This window comes from Penicillium verhagenii (genome assembly GCF_028828195.1).
Source record: "Penicillium verhagenii strain IBT 33310 chromosome Unknown utg000003l_segment0_segment0, whole genome shotgun sequence".
Classification (NCBI taxonomy): Eukaryota; Fungi; Ascomycota; class Eurotiomycetes; order Eurotiales; family Aspergillaceae; genus Penicillium; species Penicillium verhagenii.
Window position 1 is genome coordinate 3,868,372 of NW_026643167.1, and position 20,184 is coordinate 3,888,555.

Here is a 20,184-nt window from a genome sequence, read left to right on the forward strand (position 1 = left end):
GCACCTGCCCACACATTGCTGCAGTAGATGCGAATAGTAACCTCCTTGCCGCCCAGTATGTACTGTAGATGTCCACATTCAAAGGAGAACATGAGACTTGGTAAACCAACACGTCATCCACTTGTTTCTTTGTTTGCGCGTATTTCATTATATTCTCAATATACGCGAAACTATTCAAATTTGACCGCCCTCCGCCTCGACGGCTTTGTTGTTGTCAAAATATGCGATATGGGTGGGTCTCAGGTCTATTAATACTCCAAACGCCCACTTTCGAGCAAACATTATAAAGACCTAATGCCTAATATCGAAAGCCCCTTTTTGGTGCCCACCTGTGGATGAGGTCTAGAACAATTTACAAGAATTCTGGAACGGTTTTTAACGGACCAGTCAACAGGTTTATGGATGTCTGTATGGAGCGCGTCTAGAATATCCATGTCCAGACAACGCCAGTGCTAGTGGTTCGACCTAGAGATTAGGTGCCTAGCCCTGCCCAGGTGGAGCCCTAGAGACTGGGTATATCGATACATGGGTGTAGGTATGTAGGTCCCAGGAGGCCAATCTAGCAAGTTCCTTGAGAGGTTCTATCCACGAGCGATTCTCTGAATCCATATAAACTGCATTGCTAAAACGAAATATAAAACAACCACCTGGGCATGATGCCACAATTTAAAACGCCCTGCACGATAGGTAATAATGGATGGCATACCTAGGTATCCGCAAAAAATCCTGTAACTTAATGACAACAAGAAGACAAGACTTAGTACGTAGAAAAAAAGCAAAAATAAGGAAAACCTCAAACCCCAGCACCCCTTTAAGAGAAACATTGCTCGTTGCACATGACATAACACATATCCGGGGAACATCCCTCGCTAATAGGGAATGAAATCGAAGTTCATACGATCTGCGAGAGAAGTTAGAAAGATAAATACGCCCATTTATTCTGGAAGGCAACATACCAAGAAAATGACTCCAATCCTCATCCTCGCTGAGCTGATTTGCCCAGTACTGCTCGAGGAACTTCAAAGACTGCAGCACATTCGGAATGCGCACGGTATCATGCAAAGATGTCAATAACCGCCGTACCGTATCGCGATCTTCACCTCGAGCTTCACAGCCCGCAATAAATATAGGAGTCGTGAGCATCACCCACGGACTAAGACCAGAAGACGGACCAATCTGAGCCGTGCACTCCAAAATCCGCTGAACAGACTGCTGTACATAGGCCGAAGTGGTTGGTGTTTTGCGAAGCCGTCGATGGATCTGGATAAGAGCACTATGCTGGAATGCTTCGTTACAGAGCGCAAGTTGCTGTATACTCTCCGCCGTCAAGCCCTCCGCCACATCAGGATAAAGCGAAGGTGGTGAGGTAGCGCCCCGGTCCATGAGCTGTCGGACCGACATCTCGAGCAATTCAGCGTCGTCCTCGACATTGCTGTCGATCTCCCCTTCAACGAAACCCTGCGCTCGCTTCTCCGCTTCTAGATTGCGCCAGGCGGCTGCGCCGATCTGGCGGAAGACTGCTGCTAGATCGACCGTGAATCCCCAGTAGTCGTCTAGATAGTCTGGGGATTCATGTTGCCTGGACATGTCAAAGGGGGCAAAGTCTGAATTGTCGCCAATGGGCGGGCCATTGCCCGTCAACGCTGTCAGTGATACAATCGACCAATACCAGCGATCCAAGTACCGGCGGAACCCGTGCGCTGATGCAAGTGAGTTCTCTCCCCCGCTTCGATCTGTGGTCTTCATCAAGGCTCTTGCGCCTTCAACGTGCGCTCTCCATGAGTTTGGGTTGATTGCGCCAGAGTGAATCTCTGCTAGGCAGAGTGTCCGGGCAGTCGCCACCAGCGCCTCCGAACCCTTGGCCGAGGGATCTTGTAATTCCTGGCGGAAATGTTCCAAGCTCAGTGCCATGTACCGGGCTATATCGGGTGCGGTTTTCACGTTCTCGGACTGATTATGTAGAGCTTGTAGATGGATCGCTGAAAGTGCAGTGGTGGCGTGGAGTAAAGATGGAGTTTGTAATGCCATGGGCACGAGCATGCGGCAGATATCCTGCTGCATACCGGAGTGGCATGCCGTAATTTGGGACGCATCATTGATAAAATGGTGGAGCAGCGCTCTCTGATCAGGCGATAGGGACGAGAAGGGATCGACGGGTGGTGTTAAAGCGAGATCTGATGATGGGGCCTGGGCCGATTTGGACTTGGATTTTGTGGTGTAGATAAATTCTCCAGGTGAGTATTCTGGGTGGGTTCTAGAGTCAGCGCACAATTCTCCCTGTCTGATCGGTGACTGGCTTCTCTATCTAAAACGTACCCAGTCTTTGCATGCCGCCGGTGCCCACGCAGGCACCGAATCGCGATCGTGAAAAAGCCCGCCCTCCCCACTGCAGCTGCATTGCATATTTGCACTGCACGCCTGCGGTCGAGCAGCGGCCGCATGTCGGTCTCTGCTCGTCACATTTTTGGCGCCGTGCTTTACATCTTGTGCAGCCGTTGAATGATCTCGACATTGGGTGCTGGGTGGAGTGGGGTGTGGTGTGGTTCCTAGAGAATAATTTCTGCGGGGAAGTGAGAGATCTCCGAGACCCGCGCCGTGGCAAATTTGAACGGGTTCCAGGGAACAGTTCCTCAAGAGTAAAAGAGGGATATGGTGGTAGATAGTCCCATAAATTTGAATATCCTGTTCACATGAAAATTCTTGAGATCTTATGGAATTTGCCTTTTCGGATCGCGCAAGAGATATGTTGAGTAGCGGGCCATTTCCTCGTGGGGGATCCACAGATCAGCGGGTTTTAATCAATCCAGAAACTTGCCAATCAGACATCAAGATAAGAATATTTTGTAGACGAAATGAGTTTTGTCCTGAAACAGGAAAATAATATGCGCTATGGCAGGAATACAGTACATGCCAAAAAAGAAACAAAAAAGTGTATATGTTCATCCCACACATGGAGAGAGAAAGAGCTTGAAATCCCTAGAAAAAAAGACACAAAGCAAAAGTCCTCGACAGTCCTCTACTCGAAGGTATATCGCAACCACTCACCGACGGCGCGCAAACTCTCCCAGCGCACCGACTCATCTTGGTCTGCCATCAACTCCATCACCCGGGCCTTCAAGCCAAGGCGTTCCAGTTGGGTACGCTTTTCAGGAAGCTCCTTGACCAGGTGACCCACGTCGTTACAGGCAATGGCCAAGACCTGCTTGTCATTCTCCCAAGGTTGAGACATGATCTCAGCGAGCTTCTTAGGCAGCGCTGCGTTGGACTCCTCCAAGATACGACGGGCATTCTCCTTCCAGAAAGTAGGGTTCTTATGCGGGGGTGACCAGCGCAAATGACCGGACTGAACTTCAAGAGCATATTCATCGAATGTAGTTTGAGTTTTGGTGTACTCGTCTAGCATAGAAGACAGGGCTTGGAGGTCTTCGATAAGATCTTCGTCGGTCAAATGACGTCCGGAAAGTTTGGTGAGTTGAACAGGTAGGCGGACAAAGACGGCAGCGGGGAGCAAGGTGTTCCGGTTAGTGGAAAGAAGGTTGAGTAGGGTTGCAAGAAGCAGGCGGATGGTCTTCTCCTTCTGGGAGATAACCAGGAGTTGGGTGTAGAGCTGAATGATTTCATAGTTTCTAAGGAAAGGGTTAGCAATTGTCATCTTCAGTTAACCCCGAAGGAAGTTGGATACTAGTACTCACTCTTGCAATTCCTCGCCAACCAACTCACTCTCGAATGTGAGCTGCCATACTACGAGGAGTACCCGATAAAGCAGTTGAAGGCTAACCCCTCCCGCCAAACCAGAATCAGTGCCACGTGTACTGGTTCCTGCACCGGCCGTCTCCTTAATTCCTGCAGCGGCACGCAGAGTATCAATGAGAGGCTCTAAAGTTTCTTTCCGGTGGCTCCAAAAGATCTCGCGAGAACGCTTCTTCCTGAGCAGCTCCGAAAATCCCTGAACACCAATGTCCTGCAGCCCGCTGTCTTGGTTCTTGGTCAGAGTAGAGAGGTAAAGGTATAGCTGCGGAAGAGCTTCATCATCACGCGAGGCAGGTTTAGACGAGCTGACAAGACTGTGCGACACGAGAGCCGTGAGGAAAGTGGAGGTGAGCAGCGGAATAGGATCCTGGTCATTTGAGGATTGGTGCAAGAACTGTAGGAATGGCTTGTACGGTTCGGGGTGAGAAACGAGCGCATCGGCCAGCGAGGGAACGTCTTTATATATGATTTAATATATCAGCAATCTAGTCCAAGCTTGTCGCATTCCTTGAATCAGCCACATACCCTGAATCAGATCCGAGGCCAGCACGAGGACGTATTGCACGATATCTGCCCTGCGGGAAGCCGAGTCCAATACACTCTTGCCTTGTGAACCACCAGCAAGCAAGCTTGTATAACCCGAAAGATCTGCCTCTATTGTCTGAATACGCTGCTCCTTGCGCACCTTGTCCACAGCCTTGATCTTCTTCAGGTGGTCATCGGTGATGTTGCCCGCTCGGACAGCACCCTCCCAAGGAATTGGCCGGGCCCGAATGTTGTTTTGAAGGGAGCTGAGGTAAGTGGGCGGATCTAACGACATGGTGAAGTGTCCCCAGAGAAAAAGGGTTGGAAACCGGGGTCGATATTGGAGGAGGAGGGGGGTTAATTAAGGTCGGAGGAGGGAGAAGCTTGGGGAGATGACGGAAGCTTCTGCCAAGACCGACATCCATCCCAACGGATCGGATCGTTTCATCTTCATGAGCCTCTCTCCTCTCCCTACCCCCCATCTTCTACGCTTCTTGCCTTTCTACTATTCAATAGCGGTTATACGATTGATGTTAGATTGATCTCTACCGCTCTATCTGACCCGCGCATCTTGTGCGACATCCATTAGGCAACGTGGTTGTTGCCTTGTACTTCTAGCGTTTGGCTTCGAATCCAACTCCACGTCCTTCATTTCCCAGCTTCAAGCTTGTCGCCTACCTCTATTCCGACCGAAACAAATCCATCCGCGATCGATTTAATACTTAATTTCCCGAATCGAATGTAACGAACCGTTGTCCAAGCGCACCCCCCACCGAACCCATGCAAATTGAACAGAAGGCATTTACCGCCCAGTAATTTGAGTCGCATCGCTTTGGTGTGTCTGATACAATGGCCCAGGACTCTCAAAATCCATCCAAGCCCAAATGGGGAGTGGGGTCCTTCTTTCAACAGGCCGTTGCAGGTGTCGAATCTCGGTTAGATCATATTCTGTTGGACGAAGAAGAGAGACAGAAAAATGCAGCCGCGAATCCAAAGCCTCAGGAGATTGAGACCAAGAGCACACCATTGACAAGGTCTCCAGCCGGCTGTAGGGAACTTCGGAGTACTATTGGGCGCAACTCTGGCTAACTAAAGATTATAGCGATATCTCGAAGCGCTTCAACTGCGCGAAGGAATGATCGACTCCAAGAACGGCTGGCGCGTGCCATGGTAAAATCAAATAACACGATTCGCAACACCCAGTCTTCACCGACCCGATCGTCGCCAGCTGCTAGTCCACGACCGAGTAACGATGTGCGACGGAGCATGGATATCGACTCCACTTTAGCATCCTCTGCGGAGATCACCGAAGATCTTAAAAATACACCGCATGCCGAAGAGGGGACTAATGTTGAAGAAGATTTGCCGAGACCCAGTTGTGATTCCGAGACATCAATCCAACGTTCCACTGAATTGGGTGGTATAGACACGTTGCCGCGAGCCTCGGGCGACATGGAAGAGCGTCCAGCAAGCTTGGATAGTAACCGCGAGGAACCGATAGAGTCCCAGTCAACATTGGAAGACGTGATTCGTCCTTCTGTGGACAGCGCACGGATGAGCATGGACACGCCAGCGAATGATGGCCCGGCTGAAGAGAAAGCAGCCGAATCTGAGAGACAGGAGGAGATACACGGATACATTGAACGTATCGACGCATTACAATCAAAGCTCAAATATCTTGCAAAAGAAGCTGCGGACTCGGCGAAGATTGCAGCTGCCAATGCTTCCCCTGGAAGTGTCAAGAAACAACTACTAGAAAAGGACGAAAAGATTGCATTGCTCCTCGAAGAAGGACAGAAACTATCAAAGTCCGAGATGGACCATCGAACTGCCATCAAGAAGATCCGCCAACAGCTTAGCGATATCACCAAGAATCAGACGGAGCTGAAGAAAAAGAACGAGAAATTGGAACGGGATTTTGCCAACTCGGAAGCCAAGGCAAAGCGAGCTGAGGCTGCAGAAAAGAGAGCCACTGAGTCATTATCATCGCAGACCAAAACTACCAAAGACTATGATGCTGTGTCGAATGAGCGAAATGCTCTGAACCAGACTGTCTCTGAAATGAAGGCACAGCTGAGTCGAGCGCTTGCGCGCGCTGAAGCTGCCGAGGCCAAGGCCCACTCTGACGCGTTAGATCACGAGAAGCATAAAGCTGATGAAATGGAAGAAGAGCTGGCGAATATAAAGATTGACCGTGATATCAGCGATCAGAAGAGCAAGAGGGAGATCGCTGAACTGCAGGAGAAGCTTGATCAAGAGAAAGACCGCGCCCGTATGCTTGAGGAAGAATTGAAGGGCGAACAGTCGGTCCTGGAAAGTAAGATGGAGAGTCTTCGGACTCGGGCCGAAGAAGCTTCATCCGGTGCAACCGGGGAGACCCAGGCCAAGCTTTTGCGACAGATCGAGACATTACAGACTCAATATTCAGTTGCCAGCGAGAATTGGCATACCTTAGAAGGCTCTTTGCTCTCTCGATTGGCCAATGTTGAGAAAGAACGAGATGACACTAGCCGAAGAGAAGGGGAGCTGCGAAAAAAGATCCGGGAGCTGGTAGGTCATACTTCTTTCTTGTTGTTTTCTGCGCTAACAATCTGCTAGAATCTCAAAGCCAAGAAGCTGGAAGAGGATGTTGAAACTGCCAAAGAGTCCGAGCTAGAGGTGGAAAACGAACTTGAAAAGCGCATGGAAGAGTTGCAGAAATTGCAACAAAAGCTTGACAAGGCAGTGGAAGACCTTTCTACCACCCAGAAAGACTTTGTGGAGCAAAAGAAGGTGTGCGATGCGTCGTGGACACAGAAACTGGAAGAAGAACGAACTAAGTGGCGGGAGCAAATGAACAACTTGCAACAACCTCGTGGTATATCTCCCGTTCAATCAATACGACGTTCAAGCAATCTCGACGCCATTCCAGCCGGTCCATATGACTATCGTCCTTCTAGCCGTCGTTCGTCCACCATGCCATTTGCCTCGCCGGATATCGGCACGCCGCCACGCCAGAACTCATACCCGGCCTCAATTAATCAAGGAACATTGTCTCCTCCCCCGATCAACACCAACATTATCATGGAGACTCCGTCAATCACATTTGAGCCTGATGAGTTTTTTGGTTCTGCCACACCGGCTACTCCATCTATGTACGGTGGTACACAAGCTATGCCATCGCGCGGCATCAACGATATTATTTCCGAGTCAACCGTTGGCGCAGGCCCATCAGTGCAGCTAGTCGAGCGCATGAGTGCTACCGTCCGACGTTTGGAAAGTGAACGTGCCGGTTCCAAAGACGAGTTGGTGCGGGTCACTGCTCAGCGTGATGAATCCAGACAGCAAGTTGTGGATCTCATGCGTGAACTAGAGGAGAAGAAGACTGCAGATTCTCGCGTGCAGGAACTGAATGATCAGCTTACAGAGATTGATCAGCGGTACCAGACCACCCTCGAGATGCTGGGCGAAAAGAGTGAACAAGTCGAAGAACTTGAAGCTGATATTGCTGACTTGAAGAAGATCTATCGCGAGTTGGTCGATAGTACCATGAAATGAAGGCGTTAAGATGGTCCCATTTTATATAGACATCTCATAGATTCCACCCTGTCTCTTGAGCCTTAATGAGCATGATCTGCAGTTTATGATTGAGAATACCTGCACATGTGTACTATATACTAGATTCGCTTTTGCGGAAAGAACATAAAAACTATGATTTGCTGTTTATATCGTGTCTAGGTAGACAGACGCCGGGGTTAAACTGCCTACATAAATCCGCACTAGTATGGCGGCCAATAAGGGCCACCCTCACGACATGCAAACCCCAATTTGAAACATTATGTAGACTGGTAGCTTCTTATAAGTTTCCATCTCTCGGGTTCCACCACTATTGTTAGGAGAAGTGAACCATATGACCCATTCTGGTCACATGGTCCGCTCCTGAGCATGCTCCAGCGCGTGTGGGTTTTCTGTCGTTTTCATGATAGGGTTAGGGTTAGTAGTTAGTCCAGGAAGTGAGAGCTTCTCTCCTTTCCTTCCTTCCTTCCTTTTCCCTCCATCCCGCTCAGTAGAAGAATACCATTGCTACTAGTAGTCATTCTTCTCCATCTCTTTCTCTTCTCATTTCCATTCGTTTCTCCCAGACCCCTGTGGATCTGACAACTATTTCATTACTACTTCTACCTACACTAGTAGCTACTGTCTACTCTAGTAGTTACCACCTACTCTGGTAGCTACTGCCCACTTGACTGCCTACTACTCTATATGTATAGATATATTCTAGTATGTGTAAATAAACATTTGAATAGAAATCAATAGATATTTATTATTTATTATTAAATAGTATAGTATTTCAAGACCTATGTATATCTCAACCAAACTTAATATCATATACCACCTCAAACTTATTGATGGAATAACTAGATTTTATAATCAATGGTAGAATACTCTTGAGGTCTAGGTACGGCAGAGATAGGTAGCACTTAAGTGAAAATAGAGGGATAGAAACTTCAAATGTTATAAGTTACTATGTATGTGAACATTGAAGTCACTGTATTTTGTTTACAACTTGGTACAGTTTGTCGATATTAAACATTGAAGCCAACATTTAAATGTTTAAGCGAGATTTAAGCAAGTATCCTTACAAACATCGCCCTAATTGTCTCGTACGCCGTAATAAAAGCATTCAAACAAATGTTTAATACTATTTATAAATGAAGCTCGAGGGGTTTGGGATGTGTCGTGAGGCCCTTATCGGCCGCCGCAGCACTAGCACATGTACGGCGGCCGATACCCGCCACCCTACTGCCATAACCCAATTTCAACTTTCCGACCGGCAGAAAGTAAATTACGAGTAATTCCAAATTCATATTAGTTTTTGAACTCTATATACAGCGCTGCATTATATACGGAATCTGCTGTGATATCTTGGAATTGGGGGATGAATTCCTAACAATTCTAAGCTAAGGGCGGGGTTCTGTCCCGTCTACAACATCACGTGCCTCGAAGTGGCACTAACAGAGGGTCACACAACAGAATCCTTCAACTCCATTAGTTATACGTTGAATCCCTGTACTTCCTTCTATTTTGAATCCTTGAACTCTATAATCAATCCATTCTCAAGTCCCTTCTCAAGTCTATTCTCAAGTCTATTCTCAAGTCTATTCTCAAGTCTATTCTCAAGTCTATTCTCAAGTCTATTCTAAAAGTGACCCGTATTTAGATCAAATCCCTTAAGAGGTTCCTGCATGAGATAAATACAATACGGGCGGGAAACAGGGCGGTGAAGTTAGAAAGTAAAATTGGGTTATGGCAGTAGGGTGGCGGTTATCGGCCCCCGTAAGCACATGCATGATGCATCAATCAATCAATTACAATTTACGCCCCCAAATCCCACTTCTCGCGCCTCCCAAGGTTAAATTTCTTCACGGCTCATGCATTCACAGAGACTGCATTTTAAAATATGGTCTTTCCAAGTAACGCCTGCAACACATGCAAAAATCGGCGAATAAAGGTACATGGGCAATTTCCCAGTTCTCGAGCCTACAAAGCTTACGGATACATTTTTCTGACATACAGTGCGATTCCTCTCGACCAAATTGCGGCCGATGTCGCAAAGCAAGTCGAAGTTGTACCTGGGACTCAGATAAATCAGAATCATGGCCATTTAAGAATGAAAATGACTTTGCAAAAGGCAAACCACGTCGCCCTCGCGCCAACCATGATACCCCGCTTCCGCAAAACACACTGCATGTGGTAACCCAGCCGCCCCCACTGGGTATTTCTCTGTCTTTGCCCATTGAAGTCTATGCTTTGAACTACTGGGTCACACACTTCACGTCATGGCCTAATGGTCTACAAGAAATTGAGAGCGAGTATGGAGCTTGTGCACTCCGATTTTGGGAACATTGCGATTCGCGGTCGACGCTGCGTCTAGCCGTTTTTGCTTTTGCATTGGCAAAGTTTGGCAAAGCAGTGCGCTCAAACAGTGCGATTAAAAATGCAGAGCTTGTATACTGGAGCTGTATTAAGCGGATGCAGGCGGAGGTAGCTAGCGTATCCAATGAGACGATCGATCAGCTGCTTGTTGCTACTGTGCTTATGGCTTTATATGATGTTAGTATGCAGATGGGAGGAAGGGGGCACCTAACGTCCACGAATCATTGCTAATCTGTATTAGAATATCATGCATCAAGGTAAAGAAAGTCGGAATATTGGAGATTTTCCCGCTATCGAGAGATCGGTTCATGATTCCCATCCCTTGCCTCATACAGGTCATTGTCGAGGGACTACGGGTTTATTGCAAATCCGACGGCGACAGGGATGGGGGTCGATCCCGTATCTTGATCGAGCTGTTCGAGGGCCAATTGTGAGTATAAACCTATGGGCTTATTTAAAGTGGTACCGATTGACATATCTTCCCAGGTGCGGTCTTGTCTAGTCCAAGGGGTACCTACTCCGGACTGGCTTCAAGAACCAACAATGGATAGTATAGATCCCGCCGCCATGCTTGATGATCTTTCTACTCGGCTTACTATTCTCCGCTCAAAATGCTTGCGTGTTATCCATCAAAGCGACAACAACATCGGGTTCAAAATCGAACATTTACAAAGCCTAATTACCAATGCTCAAGGGCTAGATCGTGCATACGAAGCCTGGGAATGCCATGTATCTGACGAGTGGGGATTTTTGATGTCTCATTCAGAAGATACGGACATGTCAAAATCCGACTTTTATGAAGGCTCCGCTCACGTCTACTTGACACTTGGCCAAGCAACTATCTGGAACCGATACCGTGTCAGCCGTTTAATTATAAGCAGCACTCTCTTGCGGCTAGTTCTCACATTGGTCAAATTTCTACCTCGAAATTGTGACTTGGAATCGCAGATTCAAAGATGCAAGTCTAATATTGACTACCTAGCTACTGAGATCTGTTGCAGTACTGCTTTTTTCTTCAAATCGACAAAATGTATGTCGACAAGAGGAACAGACGATTTTAAGCGTGGCCTCGATGAGATATCCCCGATGGCAGCTACTTTGTTAGCTTGGCCACTGACAATTGCCATAAGTATAGAATTTGTTCCCAGCAAACAAAAGATTTGGCTGCGCAAAAAGCTAAATTACATATCGGTGGCTTTAGGCACTGACTTGCTTAGCGTTGTCGCAGATAATGGGTTTACTATTTAGTAGGTATAGTATTGTTGTACATGCTAGCAATGTGCTACTTACCTAATAATATATTCAAACTGGCTGAGCTAAAACGATGAGAAAAATCTACAGATAGAGCGATTAACTACCTATAAGGTACTATCAAAGGCGACAGGGTAAAAGAATTCTAAATGGAGTAATCGTACAGTATTTGCATTCTCTTTCAGTGTTTCAAGTGACATAACTACGTATAGTGTGTTCAGACCAATCAACAACAAAGAGAAAAGTGGGGCACATGCCGTTTGTTTGGTTTGCATCGATTTTATCGCGGTTGCTGTGTGCAACAGCTGCCACTTTGCGATGCCTTGCATGAATGAATCGCATAAAGACCTAAGTTTTCTCGTTTGAAGCTCTTGAGAACCGCATTTCTTACGTCCGCTCAATACAAGCGCTGTGCTACCGCATACCCGAACAGTGCCAACAGCCAACAGCCAAGCCCGGACCGCCACCCAAACAAAGCCGCTTTCAAAGACTGGGATTTGGGTCGGAACAGATTCCCAAAGAGAGGACTGGAAGCACAAAGTCCTTCTCCTTCTCTGCTCCAACTTCAACTGAGCACATCTTGCCCTAAAACCAACCTCCCACTCGCTAAATACCGGCACCAAGCCATGGATTTCTTCCCAGGTACGTGCGACTTGTTATCTCAGCCCGCCCAGAGAGCAGCAGTAAACAGCTCTTCTCCTTGTGTCTGTGAAACGACTGGGACTGTTCAACTAATATCACCTGCTAACCTTTACTTTCGCTTTACAGAAAACGTTCAGACGTTTCTCCAAAACCCTACAGTCGCCTTCCTTCGTACCACAACCCAAAGCCAAGTAACGGCGCAACTTGCCAACTTGCGCTCCGCTTATGTCCAGCCCTACGTCGTTGAACCGCTCTCAAGCTTACTCACCTATACAAACTCCGCACAAATGCCTGACCTCGTGTCTGTATTTATGCTAGTCGTTATCTTGTTTATCTCATTCAAGGTTCTCGACTATGCGCGCCGCCTTGTCATGTTTTGGGTCATGTTGGCCTTCAGACTACTCTTCTGGGGCTCCCTAGTCGGCCTAGGCGTGTATGTGTACCAGGTGGGAGTGGAAAATGCCGGGAGGGATCTTGGTTGGCTGTGGGGGGCGACGATGGGTTTCGTGGAAGATTTCCAAACTAAAAATGGGAACCCCAGTGGTGGCTGGATGCCCGGATCCGGGTCGGGATCGGGGAAACGGGGGTCTCGTGGGGGCTATTGGTGATAGAAGGAGGTCGGCATAATCTGGATGAAGGATCGGGTGAATCCCTTTGGCTACAGTAGTACTTTTGCAGGGAATATATTGTCACCGCTGGGCTACGGAGTCTGTGCTTTGTTTGTTCTGGGGAGTTGTCGTTACTCATGGGCTTTCTTTTATTGAATTTTTAGCGTACATATTATTATGCGTGATCATGTCGATATTTGCTTCTGTTCCTGTAAAAATGAGGTGATCTCCGAACAACGGAATTTCGATGTGGCGCTTCATGTGGTGCTGGATGTGGTGCTGGTGGGGTCGGTTTGTATATTCCTCCACACGCCCCGCGCCCGCCATCAGTACATCGATTTCCTGCCATCCAAACGGATGTTCTGTTGTCGCCGCTCGAGAAATTGACCGTAATCAAATTCGCCGGACATTTGTAGTTCGGGTCATCCTAGTGTAAGGGTAACAAATAAGCCGATGGCGCTCGGAGGATATTGGACTGATTCGGATCTCGGGATTACTGGTGTCCGTGAAACACCGAAGCGGAAAAGGAAACCAAAAAAGAACCAATGGTTTATTCGTCTGCGAAGTTGGCCTCTTGTTCGTCCTTGGGCTCCCGGGGTTCCTGAGCTTCGTGGTATTGGATAGCATCATCGATGTGGCTCAAAACACCCGCAACGCTGTCTTCATCCTGGACCTCCAATTGTAGAAAAGAGACCATGCTGAAGTCATCGATTAATTGTGCCACGGCTCGGTTGAGTTGACTGAAGGAATCGCCACTCATCAGGGCATCCTTGGCCATTGGGTTGGCGCTCACAGCTGGATCGTTCTCCTCAGTCGATAGCAATTGCATATCCACATTGGTGAAACGCCTCAGTTCCCGGCGGCTGACCATATCCCGAACCTGATCCATTTTGGTGAGAATGTTCACATGAGGAATTTCCATCATAAGCATTGCGGACATGGCACTCAAGGTGCCAGCAAAGAATTTGGCCTTGTCGACAACGAAGGTGCTTTCGAGTAGGTATGCGGCGCAGAGGTTGATGTTCAAGGGGCCCTGGCGAGACAGGTACTGGATGAGGGAGGGTAGGAGAGGGATGTGGGTGTAGAGCTCGATTTGGCCGGGCATATCGAATATGATGAGGTATTCTTCGCTCAATGGCTCCAGGGCCTCGGAGAGGAATTCTAGGTTCTGAAGGAGGAATTCGAAGCAGTAAATGAGACCACCGTTCGGGCCAAGCTGTAGCTCTTCCATCACATCTTCTAAAGTGATCAGGTCTCGGATGTCGAGATCAGGTTCGTATGTGAAGTTTTCTGCGGCGGGGTCCAGGTTGACATAAAAACAGCTCCGGCGAGTGCTCTGGAGGTGTTGGATCACGGCATTACAGAATGTGGTTTTACCCGCACCAGCAGGGCCCATGACCAGCACGCCGAATTTGGACATGGTGAATTAGATAAATTGGGAAAACAATGAACGCGTCGTGAATGATATCAAAAGCTATGAAGATTATCAGTGGAACTGCTTATCGGTAACTGAGAATTTTCCACTGCCGGTGGGGCGGGGCTAGGCGGTGAAGTAGTGGACCCCTTGACTGGACTAATTTTGCATGATTTGCAGGGCGCTGGGGCTGGGGTGAAGGCGGTAAACGGTGAGCCGGGGCCAGATATGCATCTATGGCGTTATCGAGTGGTGGGTGGTCGTAGAGCGGCCGTAGACTGGTCGGAACCCGAAGTCTGAATGTCCCAGCTTCTACGGTTCCGGGTCCCATTTTTTTTCTGCCCCGCTCTCTCTCTCATATACCGACCCCTCTCCCTCTTTTTCTTCGCTTTCTTTTTTTTCTCTTCCTCCATCCATCTTTCTTTCTTCCCTCTCTCTTTTATTTTAATTATACACCATCCTTCACAATGGGTTCCGTTGCTCAGAAGACCGGCACTTTCCTCTTCACCTCCGAGTCCGTTGGTGAGGGTCACCCCGATAAGATTGCGTGAGTTTTTCCTCCTGTTTTTCTTTCCCCCTGAGGCCATTACTCGGGGACTTTTTATGTATCAATTCTAACCACTGTGTCCCCTTTTACAGTGACCAGGTCTCCGATGCTATCCTCGATGCCTGCTTGAGAGAGGATCCCCTCTCCAAGGTTGCTTGCGAGACTGCCACCAAGACTGGTAAGTGACAAATATTAATTGGCCCCCAATTGCCATTCTGACTGATTCAATTCTGACTTCTCTCTTTTTTTTTTTCTACAGGTATGGTCATGGTCTTCGGTGAGATTACCACCAAGGCTCTCCTTGACTACCAGAAGGTCATCCGTGGTGCCATCAAGGACATCGGTTACGATGCCTCCGAGAAGGGTTTCGACTACAAGACCTGCAACGTTTTGGTTGCCATTGAGCAGCAATCCCCCGATATCGCTCAGGGTCTTCACTACGATGAGGCCCTTGAGAAGCTCGGTGCTGGTGACCAGGGTATCATGTTCGGTTATGCCACCGACGAGACCCCTGAGCTCCTCCCCCTTACCGTTCTCCTCTCTCACAAGCTCAACGCTGCCATGAAGGCTGGCCGTCTCGATGGCTCCGTCCCTTGGGTCCTCCCCGACACCAAGACTCAGGTCACTATTGAGTACGCCCACGACAACGGTGCTGTGAAGCCCCTGCGTGTCGACACCGTTGTTATCTCTGCCCAGCACACTGACGATATCTCCACTGAGGAGATCCGTGCCCAACTTAAGGAGAAGATTGTCAAGAAGGTCATCCCCGCTGAGCTTTTGGACGACCGTACCGTCTACCACTTGCAGCCCTCTGGCCGTTTCGTCATCGGTGGTCCCCAGGGTGACGCCGGTCTCACTGGCCGTAAGATCATCGTCGACACCTACGGTGGTTGGGGTGCTCACGGTGGTGGTGCTTTCTCCGGAAAGGATTACTCCAAGGTTGACCGTTCCGCTGCTTACGTTGCTCGCTGGATCGCCAAGTCCCTGGTTAACGCCAAGCTTGCCCGTCGTGCCCTCGTTCAGCTGTCCTACGCCATTGGTGTCGCTGAGCCCCTTTCAATCTTCGTTGAGACCTACGGTACTTCCACCAAGACCTCCGACGAGCTTGTGGAGATCATCCGCAACAACTTTGATCTCCGCCCTGGTGTCATTGTCAAGGACCTGGACCTGGCCAAGCCTATCTACTTCCAGACTGCCAAGAACGGTCACTTCACCAACCAGAGCTTCACCTGGGAGCAGCCTAAGGCTCTGAAGTTCTAAATGGATCCCTCCATCCATTAACTTTGGAGAGGCTTTGACGAATGTGATGAGATTGCTTTGTTTTCAACAACTCAAAGCACATGCATAGAGCATAATAAAAATTAAAACGACAAAAATCTTTCAAAAGTTTGATTTCCCTTTTGGGATTCAAATCTTTCTTGTTTCATTATCTGCATGCTTGTCCTGCAAATTACGGCGAAGATAAAATTCAACATGATACCACTTTCATCAACTGGGACGGGATGTTCAGGCGTTTTTTTCGGGAGCGAAGTCTTCAACAACCATATGACCTTACTTTTTTCTTACCTTGCTCAGTATCTTGTCAATGCATGATGCGTACTGTGTACCATTGTTCTTGACTTGATGTTGTTGTTTGCCGGTGACGAAGACAGTCGGTTTTTTATACCATAAGGCCCATTTGTGGCTCCAAGGTCGCTAATCTAAACATTAGCATTACTATAATAACAATCTCAACGATTTTAAACAATATTCATAATGCTCCAGTTCCCTTGTGCCAATTCTTGTAGTTCAATTAAGATGTGAGGCTTTGATCGCGAGGATCAGTGCCTGTAGAACGAATGAAATTCTTTCATTTGGGCGGGGGGCGAACCTTAGTGCCTGGGCCTCGACGCGTGACGCCAAACTCCACTTGACAATTTAACTCGCGATCTTCCACTTTAAGCCCACCAACTTTGCATATCATCAGCGCGTCCACATTTTAGTTATTTGACATATTGTTTCACGAAGACCTGATAATTGCATGATGACCACCATTGCCTGAACGCGACCATGACCGCGCGCGTGATTCCAACCATTCTAGATCCCCTCAATGCCTCCGTCCTGAACAAGCTCCCGGAAGTGGCCCAACCGCTGTCCAAGAAACGCAAGATCGGACATGAAGCTACTGCTGGACAGATAGCTAGCTCATCTATAGTGATCAGAGTACGTGATTATTGGTTCTCAAAGCAACACCTCAATCTATGTAACATCCCTAGCTCACAGTCATTCTTTAATCTCCACTAGGCACACGCCGCGTCACTCTCCGATGAACCACTCGTCCTAGATCGCATTACCTTAATTCCTCGTTCCAAATTATCACTATCGTGGCTTGAAGATGCGTCGTGGTCACACTCTGACGCGCAGCCAGGCGGTTTGTTTGTTGCCGATATCCCCGCCCTCGAAAACGAACTATGCGCCTGTGCGGAGCCTTCCGTACTCGCCGTGCGGCTATTCGCCGATGGTGGACTCTATGTGGTTGAGAGAGTGAAGCGAGGTATCTACTCGCTCACTAAGCTTGCGCGTTGGGTGCATGAGGGCGATCTTGTTGTCGCTGTGAAAGGATGGCAAGGATCTTCTCGAGCGGTGGATATGGATGTCGAAGCTGAAGAGAAGGTTTTCCCTGTTCCGGACGCTCTTAATTGGTGGCAGACTGCGCAAATAGCAGAGCCACTCTCGGACCTTGGGCTGGGAGATGATTTCGCCGCACTCCAAGTCGATGTTGTGTTTGAAGAGAATGAGCCGGAGGCTGAGATTGCCGTGCCCTCTTTTGTTGACGTACTAGAGTTTCGGGGAAACTCCCTTGCTCCTGTCCCCAAAGTTGAAAATGTTGACAGGGAGGCTTCTGTTGCACCTTCGACGTCCCCCGGTATGGGTCTTACGGATGCTATGGATGTCGACGACACAGACAACCATATCATTGGATTGAAGCAGTCATCTGAGGAGATGCTGGATGAGATGAGAGATCATTACTTGCAAGCTCTTTATACCTCAAAGGTTAGTGTGCTTCTCTGCTTATTCTGGGTCTTGATATCTAACAATTTCTCAGACATCTCTGGCCTACTTTGCCAAAGGTCCCATGGCTCGCTGCCGTACCGCTTTCCAATCATGTAGCTCTGAAGTCCCGCCTGAAGTCCCGCAAAAGCTAAGTGGACTTATCGAGTTCTACCGCGAGGCTATCTTGGCAGCTAAGAAGATGGACCTCAAATACCGAGAAGCCTTGCCAGCAGCCGTTAGTGATGCAATGCTTATGGTATCTGATGAAGAAGGTGGTACCAAAAAACGAAAGAGTAAAAAGAAGAAGATGGGTAAAAATGGATTGTATCCCACAGAAGATACCTTCATCCACAAGTGGTGGAAGAGCCGGAGTGTGGCAGAAAGTTCTGCACAGGAAAATTCACGAGAAGCGGAAAACAGGAAACACATCTCCGATCTGAGATTGCGTGAAACTCAGCTGCAGATTCTCTTGATTTTGGAAGTGACAGCTTTGGAATCGACGCCTGCCGATGAGAAAATTACGCAACCTCAAAAAGAGACTGACGGGACAGAGCCAGCCAAGAAACCCAAGCCCAAGAAGCTTCAGGATTTAGACGTGCTTCTTGAACTGCACCTCGACCGGTTGTGCATCTGGCATGCTGTTGGTCTTGAGGAAAGTTCAACGGCCGACACCGCAAAGGCATCGGCTTTCAACGAGGGCCATATGTCTGGAAAGAAAGTTGAGAGCGATGCCGTCCGTGATTTTTGCACCGAGGTCATCGTTCCGTTCTATGCAGCACGTTTGCCTAAGAAATGCAAGTTGATTACCCGGAAGTTTGGTGTTTCTGGTGGTATCTCACCAGCTTCCAAGAAATCGTCAAATAAGAGACAGCGTCCGGAGCCAGGGGCCGAAGTAAAACGACAGGCGCCTCCTCAGAACACCCGACGCTCATTGCACCGTGTTTTGACAGACGAAAAAGCAGCGGCATCCTTTCAAAATCGACATCCATCCCTGCGCCGGTCCAATACAGTTCCCAGCAAACAAGACCATAATCGGGATTCCATGGATCCTTTGCTTCCCACAGTCCTATCGGGGACCGTCCGAAGTGGAAACCACGTCAAGCGCATGGAAAGCCGGGAGGTTGATCTCAACGCAGCTGCTCGTCAGCATGAGAGTAAAATGCGAAAAAATCAAATGTTGGCTGATCAAAAGAGAGAACTTGATGCTGCCATTCATGCCCTGCGCAAACCAAACAGGGAGATGGTCGCCAAGGACATTGCCGAGGATGCCACCAAGCGTGTTTCAAGCGGAGGAGGTAGTTCAAGGAAGCCAAAGAATCCTGTTCGCAACCCATACGGCCAGGGTGTCCAGGTCATGGCAACGCCCCGTGGCAATCGCAAGAAGGATGCGGTCGTTGGAATGCCTCCTCTACCTCGAACTCTCAAACCTTCCAAATCATTTGCCGGCGAAATGGAAATTCATTCCCTAGCCGAATCACCGCAAATGATCCCATCTTCCAGTAGACGGGCGATTTCATTCTCAGGACCGGACTCAAACCCATTCAAGTCTCGTCAACCGGTAGATACAAGCGACAGTGGGCGACGTCAAACCCAACCAGCAGAGCGTGGGGCTATCCAAGAGACGCCCACCCGTCAGCCCAACAGGCTTTTGTTTGATACCACTAAAACTACCAGCACGAATCCTCGCCGGTTATCCTCGTCTGCAAGCCAGGGGGCGGGCCTTTTCCAAGTGCCCAAGGTCCCAGAGTCCCGTACCAACCCCACCGAGCCGATGGTGCCTTCAACCCCAGTCTCACGGCGCAAAAACATCATCCCAACTTTCACACCTGAATCATCAATGCCCCCCAGCAAGGTTTTCGAAAGCCGCTCGTCGATGATTGTGGAGACACCACCAAAGCAACGTGGCCCAGGAACCATGCCTGTGTCTCGGCCTATACCCGCACCGCCCAATTTTCCGACCATGAACACGCTCAATCCTCGTGTGCCATCTTCTCCAGTTGTCCTTGGCACCCCCATCAAAAGTGCAGCTGTTATTCCTGTGACACCGGACAAGTCACAAACCAAATCAGTCTATGACCAGCTGGGCTGGGATGATGACGATATGGATCTTTTGTAGCTTGCAAGATCCTCAAGTTCAATTTTGCATCATTGGCGTCGTTTGTTTTCTATTTTGTGATGCAACATTTTTACATGTTCTAGGGCAAGGCCATTGATACACCACATTTCGCCTTTCATTGTTACAGGAGTTCAATGATCCCAAGGTTACCATATTTCCATATTGGCTGTGTTTTGATTTGACGATTCTTGGATTTGCATGCAGCGCACGAGGCTTAACCTCGACACTGAAAATACAATCTCATGATTTCTATCAATTGACAGTAAGAATTCACACAGGCATAATCTTACTGCCTCAGATGCGATAAAAATGTTGGATAGCTCAATCTTTTGTGCCAATTTAGTCACAGTGTACCTACCCGGGTACTTGCGCCTCCTTTCGC

At 48.5% G+C, this 20,184-nt stretch overlaps 7 protein-coding genes across 7 annotated transcripts; 4 read left to right on the forward strand and 3 right to left on the reverse strand.

Annotated features, from left to right (window-relative positions):
• Positions 1–869: 869 nt before the first annotated feature.
• On the reverse strand, positions 870–2,512 carry N7466_002801 (Zn(II)2Cys6 transcription factor; the record flags this gene model as incomplete). The annotated part of the gene is made up of 3 exons (XM_057162199.1): positions 870–901; positions 957–2,243; positions 2,317–2,512. The coding sequence occupies 3 exons, from the start codon at positions 2,510–2,512 to the stop codon at positions 870–872; spliced, it is 1,515 nt and encodes a 504-aa protein (XP_057025484.1).
• Positions 2,513–3,016: 504 nt separating this feature from the next.
• N7466_002802 (H(+)-transporting V1 sector ATPase subunit H) lies at positions 3,017–4,570 on the reverse strand (the record flags this gene model as incomplete). Its single annotated transcript, XM_057162200.1, has 3 exons — positions 3,017–3,626; positions 3,693–4,206; positions 4,276–4,570. 3 exons carry the CDS (start codon positions 4,568–4,570, stop codon positions 3,017–3,019), a joined length of 1,419 nt encoding a protein of 472 aa, XP_057025485.1.
• Positions 4,571–5,124: 554 nt separating this feature from the next.
• On the forward strand, positions 5,125–7,812 carry N7466_002803 (M protein repeat protein; the record flags this gene model as incomplete). The annotated part of the gene is made up of 3 exons (XM_057162201.1): positions 5,125–5,323; positions 5,378–6,825; positions 6,874–7,812. The coding sequence occupies 3 exons, from the start codon at positions 5,125–5,127 to the stop codon at positions 7,810–7,812; spliced, it is 2,586 nt and encodes an 861-aa protein (XP_057025486.1).
• A 4,256-nt stretch (positions 7,813–12,068) lies between these two features.
• On the forward strand, positions 12,069–12,692 carry N7466_002804 (Apq12 family protein; the record flags this gene model as incomplete). Its single annotated transcript, XM_057162202.1, has 2 exons — positions 12,069–12,084; positions 12,211–12,692. 2 exons carry the CDS (start codon positions 12,069–12,071, stop codon positions 12,690–12,692), a joined length of 498 nt encoding a protein of 165 aa, XP_057025487.1.
• A 550-nt stretch (positions 12,693–13,242) lies between these two features.
• On the reverse strand, positions 13,243–14,112 carry N7466_002805 (putative signal sequence-binding GTPase GPN3; the record flags this gene model as incomplete). The annotated part of the gene is made up of 1 exon (XM_057162203.1): positions 13,243–14,112. The coding sequence occupies one exon, from the start codon at positions 14,110–14,112 to the stop codon at positions 13,243–13,245; it is 870 nt and encodes a 289-aa protein (XP_057025488.1).
• A 461-nt stretch (positions 14,113–14,573) lies between these two features.
• On the forward strand, positions 14,574–15,913 carry N7466_002806 (S-adenosylmethionine synthetase; the record flags this gene model as incomplete). Its single annotated transcript, XM_057162204.1, has 3 exons — positions 14,574–14,653; positions 14,746–14,831; positions 14,913–15,913. The coding sequence occupies 3 exons, from the start codon at positions 14,574–14,576 to the stop codon at positions 15,911–15,913; spliced, it is 1,167 nt and encodes a 388-aa protein (XP_057025489.1).
• Positions 15,914–16,702: 789 nt separating this feature from the next.
• N7466_002807 (uncharacterized protein) lies at positions 16,703–19,802 on the forward strand (the record flags this gene model as incomplete). Its single annotated transcript, XM_057162205.1, has 3 exons — positions 16,703–16,855; positions 16,937–17,686; positions 17,739–19,802. 3 exons carry the CDS (start codon positions 16,703–16,705, stop codon positions 19,800–19,802), a joined length of 2,967 nt encoding a protein of 988 aa, XP_057025490.1.
• Between the last annotated feature and the right edge of the window lie 382 nt (positions 19,803–20,184).